This window comes from Formica exsecta, unplaced genomic scaffold, assembly GCF_003651465.1.
Source record: "Formica exsecta isolate Colony F162 unplaced genomic scaffold, ASM365146v1 scaffold82, whole genome shotgun sequence".
Lineage (NCBI taxonomy): Eukaryota > Metazoa > Arthropoda > Insecta > Hymenoptera > Formicidae > Formica > Formica exsecta.
Window position 1 is genome coordinate 1,789,686 of NW_021853592.1, and position 9,938 is coordinate 1,799,623.

General features: G+C 37.4%; 1 protein-coding gene across 1 annotated transcript in view; it reads left to right on the plus strand.

Moving 5' to 3' along the window:
• Window positions 1-9,938, plus strand: part of LOC115244429 — a 36,388-nt gene that overhangs the window by 14,605 nt on the left and 11,845 nt on the right. Inside the window, exon 2 of the mRNA XM_029822045.1 lies at window positions 9,483-9,727. Coding sequence (XP_029677905.1) covers window positions 9,483-9,727 — 245 coding nt within the window. The remainder of the gene's footprint in view (window positions 1-9,482; window positions 9,728-9,938) is intronic.

A 9,938-nucleotide genomic window follows, 5' to 3' on the forward strand; every position in this document is an offset into this window, starting at 1 on the left:
AATATATAATTAAATATAAATATATAATAATAGAGATAAAATATAAATTAATTCTAGACTTTTTTATAACACGTTTCCTTTTTCTTCTTTTTTTTTTTGTAAACATACGTATTTACTTAATACGCCTCTTTATCTTTCTTCGAGAAGGCAATTTTTTTAATGCGTTTTAAATGCGAACGCGATTGTTTGCTCACCTGCCGTAGACGTAATTCAAGTGTCATCGATTGATATTGTATCGATACCATGGATTCCGCGCGTTCCAATCGTAGCGCCGAAGGAACGTGTATTTGTAACACTTTACCCTGAATGCGCATATATACGGTGTAAATAACGATGATAACAACCTGTTATCGCGCTCGCCGTAAGCTTGACGACCATGTGATTACGACGCGACAATACGAGACTCTTGAGAAGATAGGGAAATGCCGAGACGCCACGTTTCTATCGGCCCAATTCTTCTATTATTACATAATCGAGACACCGTGAAATATAAAATATATTGCAAGTATTATTACTGTATGAATATCTTAATTAAGTATTGGTTATTATCGCAGATTGTATAAAAATATAAGAGATAATATAAAAATAAAAATAAATTGAAAGCGAAATATATGATATAATTAAAGAATGATACAAATAGCTAGTCATTAATATGTAACTAATTCATTAGATAAATATATATGTGAACTAATCTCATATATTGATACTATTTTTTGTATACCAATAATTACGAATTATTAATTTGTTTCAGAGTTATGTATGTTTTTATCGAATACACACACATAGTTTTTATTACTATCAAAGTAAATTTTTATTTCTATCAAAAAAATATGCTAATAATATAAATAATTATTCATTATTTAAATCAATTATTCATTATATAAAAGAATCATCTTATTGTTAGTGGCATTAGTAGACGAAGACTTAGGGGGAGCGACAATTTTATTTCAAAATTTATATATTAACGGAATAGAATGCTATTTTGCAATTCACAGCCTCGAGAATGTAAAACGCGTATTCTTCAATTTTTCACGACATCGCGAGTGGAACATGCTTATTCATTCCGCGTTTTACCGTACGCCATTTCCAGTTGTAAGATATGTAGCACAACTAGCATACCTAATTCGATTTCGCAGTACAACAAATCGCCCGGTTATTTATCCAAATCTATCTGCGTGTGCGAGATCTTTTTTTTTCATCGCAGATCCCGGAAAGTGGGTGATATACTGTATATCTGGAAAGTGGATGGTATCCTCTCTCGAGATCATCGACATCACCGTCCCGAGATAGATGACAGTGAAAAAAAAAAAAAAAAAATTTAACTCGCCAAATTATATAAATAAATTTGGATTGATGAAATAATCTCTTGAATAATTTCCAAACCGTTAAGAGAATCGTGCTCTGAGATTTTGCACAGATACTCAGAAGAAATATTAAAACAATCTACGCAATTTTCACGTGCTTTTGTCAATGTTTTGACATATGACACATACATCCTTAAACGCGCGCGTTTAGTCGACACACGCAGAACCGCCGCTGGCTCGGCACGAATATAGACTTCACTTAAGGCATCTTTTTTTTTTCCTTCTCTCTTTTCCTTACGAATGCCACGCCTCGCATTTCTGCATAATCACGGCTGTTGTCATTCCCCTTCCCCTGCCTACCACGATCCTCCCCGGCGGCGAACCGTTCCCTTCTTCTAATCCCTTCCTCTCCCCCTCGACGGTACCTGCCTGCCGCGCATAGTTCCTTCTTTCCCCGCTGTCTTCAGGAATCCGAGCTCCCCCCGTGTGGTAGCAGCAGGCGAACCGGTGCATTATCGAATGCACTGTGTCTAGTAACGGTGAGAGCAAGCTTAGCTTGCTGGTCACCAACGTGGACCGTAATCGAGACTCGTTCCTACGAGACATGACTTGTTAATCGACTGTCCGTTTTAGCTCTTTCTTTTTTCGACAATTTCATTATGAAATAATTTGCATATAATAATTGAGCTCATTTTTTAAAAGAGCTCTTATGCCGAAAAGAGAATCTTCGCTAGGGCATCTCTTCTTCGCGATGTAAACATATAATTGCGTATATAAGAGGAGGGAAAACTGTTTTACAGAAAATGATCGATTCAGTTATTTGTCCGCGAGAAATATCACACGTTAGCTTAATCACGTCATTGGTATTTTAAAAGATAATGGATCCTCTTACGGGCGCGCAGTTCTAAAGTTGCTGGTAGGCTAATACTTTTATGAGACGGATCATAATACGAGCGTCCTCGCGATAAAATGAAGAGTGCAAACTGCACGAAAGTGTCAGTTAACGATTACGTCGGCCAATTATAAATCTCTGAATCTATGAAATGTGCTATATATATATGCGCGATCTGTAATAGACTACCCACACGTGGCATTGATTACACGTTCCATGACCGACTCTCATTATCTTTATTTATCCTACGAATAGTCGCCGCGGTAGGAATCTATTTCAAGGCGTGTTTCCTTTAGATTCCCTATTGATCGTCGATCGACGTCGATCGCTATAATCAACAGCGATAATAGTGAATCATTTTTTTCCGGATCAATTTCGGAATATATGCTGCGAAAGTGCGTACGCGGAAGCATTTGAAAAACGAGCCAAAGCGCGTTATTTTTTCCTCTTTATTACGAAATTTGTCCTTCGATTAAAAAGTAAATAAAAGTTATTAATTATATAAAATTTGCATTTATAAAAGAGTCGCGAGGAAAGAACGAATGGGAGAAAAATTTTGCACGAATGTTCTTCATTTTTTTCTTTGCATGCAAGAAATGCAATGTAAAAATTATTCACGACAATCAATTAACTGTCAATTACACGCAAAATTACAAATGAGATTCTCATGCAAAAAATTTCGATTCCACGATTCATTTCGAATGCGTTTGCCACTGCTAATTGTGTTTGTCATGAATAATAGATCAAACGAGGCGAAAGAGCGAGTCCGGCTTATGGTTGGTCGTCGACGATGAATCGACGATATTATTCATCATCATATGAATACCATCGCGCAGGGCGAGCGACTTAAGAATGATCATTGGATCGAAGAGTACGATGTTGATCTGCATAATTTTATTTAACGGACATCGATCGCAAGAAAAATTGATGGCACAATTATTTCGATGATTTTTAATTCTCTATCTTAATCGCTAAATTTATAGAGAAAAATATCCATTAAAAAAGACAATGAAGTAGAATGTAATTTTTTCCCCTACGAAAGTAAAATAAAATTCAGTTTCTCAATTTATTTCTAATTTGTCAAAATCTACACAACTTGTGTTTACGTTACTCACACACGCACGTGAAAAATTCCTTATTTCTAAGCGTTCCATTCCGTTTTACCGAGTCGCATCTCTCTGGCTTCTGTCCAACTCGAAAATACAAAAAAAAAAAAAAAATCGTGGATTCTTCCCTTTGTCAGATTACAACTCCCAACCTTTTTTGGACGTACCGGTAGGGCCGGATGTAAAGTCGATGATCGTCACGTACGGACCAATATTTACGGTTGCATATATCCGCATCGCCTTTTTCTACGCCGCTCCGCGCCGATGACCTCGGCCGGTGCGACGTGACCTTGAAGAATGGCGAACAACCGGCCGTGATGCGATGCGATGCGACGCGGCAGGTCCGTACCTAAATACCAGATCACTGGAGTGTGGAAGGAATTGTTTACGCGCGTGTGTGAGTGTGTGTGTGTGTGTGTGTGTGTGTGTGTGTGTGTGCTGTGCTCGGGTTTCTATCTCGTAATTCACGGAAGGTTGCGCGCGTGCAAGGCTAACAAGAGTTTTCGATGTATTCATATATACCGGATGTTCCTGTCTCGCATTTTTTATCTTCCTTTAGATAATGTGTGTGTGTGTGTGCTGTGCTCGGGTTTCTATCTCGTAATTCACGGAAGGTTGCGCGCGTGCAAGGCTAACAAGAGTTTTCGATGTATTCATATATACCGGATGTTCCTGTCTCGCATTTTTTATCTTCCTTTAGATAAATCGTATTTCGCAAACTTCTCTAAAAATTCGTGGAGAGTAGACATACACGCGCACAGCTGCTTTTTGCTTTCTTCACGAATATGAAGTCGATCTTTTTTTTTTTTTAAATGAAAATAACGCAGAAACTCATTATCTTTCATAATTATGTGTGTAGATATCGCATTCAAAATATTTTAATAATTATTAGAATTTAAAAAGAGAAATTATTATTAAGTTTGTTAAGATAATTAATAATATTATTAATTATTCCTAGGATTATTATTATTATTATTATTAAGATTTATATATTATTTAAATTTAAAAAGAGAAAAAAGACGAATTTTATTTCTCTTTTTAAAATGGTTTTCTCTTTCGAAAACGAAGTCTGGCATCATAAATCGCTATTGTACGTTTTTTGTATTTTTTAATGCAATTTTAAAATAGAAATATGCGTCGTTTTATATCGGCAAGAATACATTTCCGAAGAGTCGCAATTCGCATGAATCACGCCGGGGCAAAATTATGTCCAGTACGATTCCACGAATATTTCTCTAGATGATTAATTAGAGATGTAAATTATAATATTGCGTGTGTGCATGGATAGATTATTCATTGGCAGAAAAGTGGTTCATCAGCAGCTTACTTGAAAACACAGTATTTGTCGATAGAGGAAAAATGATTATACGGAATCTGGGGCACTTTAAGTGACTCAATGTCAATATATCCATATAGATATCGATTCGAAAAGAATCTTGTCTACGCAACTCGTAAAATTCGCGATTGTCTATACAACTTGTGAAATTCGATAAATCGCGACGCGATTGATTATATGTCGCACATATATCGATGTTTAATACTATTTAACACAAGTAATTTTTGATACAAATTAGTTCGTCATATTTGTCATTTTTCTGTCACACTTGAGAGATTTGAGACGTTCTATTTATCCAAAAATCTAACGAACTTATTATACATATTATATGTTACGTATCTTCGAAATATAGACTAAAAATACATTCATGTTGTGGAATCGCGTACGTAAGTTACAATGTAAGATCAAAATCGGAACTATTAATGTTAATTATCGATTAGAATCTGTTTGCAATACAGGAGTTTGTGACGTTTTTTATTCCTTTTACATAAAAAAAAATATAAAAAGAAAATAAAAAAAAGGACTGCAAATCAATTCGGGAACAGAATGAAAATAATCGCGTTCGACCGAGATTCTACGAGCCTTTCCACCTGCGAACATGCCGTGAGAGTTGCCTTTCGCAAAACACCATTATCTTCACGACGATTGACCTCGTCGCGTTACTGTTGCGTTAAACGACGACGCGTCACGAAGCTAGCGCGTTAAATATTAACACGTAAGTAAGTAAAGCGCGTTTTAATCGTTGAGAAAGATCCACCGCTAACAATGATATCTCCGACTCTTATACTCTCAAGTATCTCATGCGCGCGATACGCATTTATCGCAATCCCCTTCAAAGTACTTAAGAAAGCTTGCAATAAATTCATCCGCGCGGGAATGGTGTTCTCTGAGAAATATAATTCGCTCTTAATTCATCATTAAGTGTTAATCGTATTGCCAAAAAAAAAAAAAAAAATCGATTAAATATTTTGACGCATCTTGTAGTTTTCGTTCGACGATATTAGAAAGAAATAAACTGACGCATGATTATTCAAGAAGCTATTAGCTTAAGCCGCTTGAGATAAGAACTTATTGTCAACTTGAAAATAAGATCGTTTATTCATAAACCTTCTGAAGATTACGAACAATGTCTCTCGTATTTTTCCGGGAGTCGATCTATATAGGAAACTCGTCGCGATCAACGGGAAAGGTATTTACGGGGCGTTTTTTCGTCGCACACACAGACATCGGGGATCCATTAAGAACTTATCGTAACGGTCGTGAATACCATCACCTCGAGAAGAAGAGTCATCCGATCATGCCCGGCGTCCCGCCGGGAGAGACTTCCGAGACGAAACGAGAAGCAGATCAGAGCCGGGTCTCGATAAGAGTAACGCGGTCGGGTTGACGATGGTGGGGTGATGCGTGGATCGCGACTCGAGGCAAAGAAGAAGAAGACGACGACGACGACGACGACGACGAAAGCAAAGGAAGAGAACAGGGCGCAGGATAAGAGAGAGCGAGCTAGCTCACCTTGGCGCCCATGGTATGCGCCCATTGGCGTCCCTCGCAAAGGCGTAGCGTCTCTCTCAGCATGGTAGGCGATAATATATATTTTGATAACAAGTCTCTCGGACCCCGGACCCTCTCCGTGAGAGGCAGAAAAAGAGAAAGAGAGAGAGAGAGAATGCGAGAAAAAGACGGAGAGAAAATAGTCGCTGCAACTGGTCTTTATAGCGGTTGGTTTTGTCCTCGCCGTGTTGTATCGCCATGAATATTTTCTACACGCTGTGAAACAATGCAGCATGCGTAATCCTGTTAGAGCTATTGATGTTATTTTGTCCCGGTCGTACGTCTTTTCACGATGAAATGTCGATTTTACGTAAGAGACATCGTTGGTTTGCATTCAAGAGGGGATTTCTGTTATAAAAATTTTTTTATATAGGGATCAATTTTGTAAAGATTGAATTGCCACCTATTTTCTATTCATCTCTCTCTCTCTCTCTCTCTCTTTCTCTCTTCTGTCTTTTAGACTCGCATAATTTTGTTGTAAAAATCTACTAGTTCTTTGCGTTATTATTATTATAGGGGAAAATTCATTTGTTCGAGCCATGAATATGGAAAACGGAATGCTTGTTTGGTATGCTGACACATTGCTGAATCGCATATCTCGGGCGACTCAATGGACTACGTAACATGCCAAACGTTACGTATACAAGATTGCCGTATCGAAAGTGCCACGGTAATCGTAAAAAGAAACCTAAAAGAGAGAGAAAAATAAATTTTTGTGATGTTATTAAAACAAGTATCAATTACAACTTATTATATTTCTATATAACATTAATTTTATAAACAAGAGAAACAGTGCGAGAAAAGCGCGGTAAAGTAAAAAATTGAAAGATTATAATATCCTTATCTTTTCTCATCGCAATATTTAATTAAATAGATAAATCGTGCTTATTTTTGATAAATACAATAAAAAATTCTTAATATATAAATTATCAGTTTAATTAAAATATATCTTTGTAATCCCGTATAAGTTGCAGTATATGAGAAAAAGATTAATATTCTTTTCATATTTACTCTTATTTTTATCTTATCACACATATTACATCTCATCGTACGTCAAACAAAACGATTTCTTAATTATTACATTTATTTTATCATGCTCTAAATTATTATTCCTGTATCATATTGTTGATCCTCCTCTCAGGAATGCAAACGGAGAAGCGATAAATCGAAGTAAAATCGAGGCGGGACCGGGAAACGTGCTTTAAATAATTACATTAAAATATCTCCATTTTCTCTCCTTGGTCTCGCTTGCGTTTACAAAATAGCTTTTTTACGATCCCATTTAGTGTGAAAAATTCCTATTTAGCACAAGCCAAGTCGCGTCGCGTCGTTTCGCGGTATCGCGCGAATGCGAAAGTATGCGCGATCGTTTTACGGTAGGCATATCGATGCCTGGAAGGCGTGCATATGCATCAAGAAAATGCGCAGCGAGCGGTCGACGACGCGCGTCCGCGGCCTTAAATATTTCATTTACTCACGCCGGGCTTTTTTTTTTTTTTTTTTTTTTTTTTTTTTTTTTTTTTTTTAACGAGAGGTTTTTTCTCTTCCGAGACAGCCTTCGACGCGTCGCCGATTTGTGCATACCGTGCACGATTAGTTACCTCATTGTGCGTTACGCAAACGACGATCGGAGGAAGCGAGAGGGAGAAAAAAAAAGAGAGAGAGAGAGAGAGAGAGAAATTGCCGGCTCTCTATTCGTCTATGCGTTTTCTGCGTATGCGCGAACATACACGGATACCGATAAATAAATAAATGCGTAGGTGCATGAATGCGCGATTGCGGCTGGGAAAATAATCCGGGACATCCTTGCACAACATTGCGAGAAAAAAGGCTTGCCTCGGTTACGATAGCGCGATGAAAGTCTTCGTCTTGATATTCTTGAATTCTTGAATTTTTTCACACGATTCAAACTTTATCCTGCATTGTACGATCTTTATCGTACCTTCTAACTCGTATATCCAATCGGAAAAATTTGAAAAAAGGAAATTTCTTTTGAGGATTGGATGGTACATATTTCAGGGTGTGTCTATTCCCTGGAAAACCTAGAATCCTCAGGTAATTTTTTGTATACCTGGAGAAATGAAGGAATTCTCGAAAAATTTTATTGCCACTCGGAGTTTTTAAAAAAATTCTCTCCTTGATAATTTTGCTCTTATATTATAAGCAATAGACAATAAGCCAAGTTATGACAATTATATGTTTAAAATATATATTATAAATATATATCTATTTCTATTTCTGTATAATACATATACATGTATTCAATGTTTTCACAAAATATTGAATATTGCAGTACATATTCTTTATTTCAATTTTTAGATAAAAAATGAAAATATTATGCAAGTTAATTTTTATTTTAACGAAAGCTATTCAGTTTTTTTTTTTTTTTTTGGTATATTTGTAAATCTTATTTGAAACTTAAGTGGCTTTGTGTTTCTCCTTCGTCTGAGTGAAAAACATTAGAGTATATTTGTAAATCTTGCTCTTGAAACTCTGTGTTTTTTCTTCATTTGAATGAAAAGCATTAGAAAACGCGTGCAACAAAAAGTCTATTTTAGAAAATTGCACCAAAAAATCTTTAAAATATTTTTTATCTAGAATTTTCTCAATGGAAATAACCTGGAAGATCAGAGAATTTTCAAGGAATTTTTTCACAAGATTTGAGTAAACACCCTGATATTCTCTTGCGTATGATGTGTCCGATAGCTCGGGTATATAAACTTCACACGTGGATCGTCGTGCGCGGCCGTCCGAAACCGGTGTACATACATACATACGTATAACGTATGCCTGAATACGGTCAGGTCGTGCGGATAGATATCGGATACGTGTAGCGGGACATGGGCGGTTTCGAAGAATGCGTTTCCTTCCTGCCGATACGTGATGCAGGTACACCGTAAATGGACGCGCACTCGCGCGTGATCGGAGATGCGCGATCGTCCGTACGTTTTATATAAGTAATTCCCCTCCCCCCTCCCCCCTTGGGCCCCTCCGCTAAAATGAGTCATATCGCGATTACAATTCCATTCATGTCTCGCAACAAAGCGAGAATACGGTGCGCAACTATGACACTATGACGATTCGCGATGGGATGCGGGAGCGAAAGCTCACGCAACAAACATACACATACACGTGTGTTTATATCCTTAATTTTTTAATATTTTAATATTGCTCTAATATATATCGAAAAATATATTCAAAGTCATTAACGCAATTCCCGGATGAATATTCCCTGGTCGTAACCACTGATCTGTCCCTGGACCCCTAATTGATAACGGAACCGATTACCGCAGGTAAACACCTGGTGCTGGTGACGGATCCCGAGATCGTCGAGGATGCGTACGCCTTCGACAATCCTTGCTTCAAGGACGCCACGCCTACGACGGTCGGCCGTGTCACGGAGAGACCGTCGTCAACCGTACTCGGGGACACACCCGCCAAGGATTCCACGCGATGGACTACGCCTTGGACATCCCTGGGCCTCGGGTCGGCTATTCGCAACGAAAAGCGCCGAACTCTCGACGATTCCTGCGTCGGAGTAAGTCGCAGTTTCTTTTTCATTTTTTTACGATACTTTTTTGCTGATACAGGTACATGTCGCTCTCTGTTCCATGCGTGCTATCATTCAATAATCAGTAATCAATATTACTTAACGGCGATCTACTTTATTTTGTTTGTAACAAATAATTAATTTTATTTCTGAAGATGTTGATTAACAAATTATGAAAAATTTTATTATAATTATATAT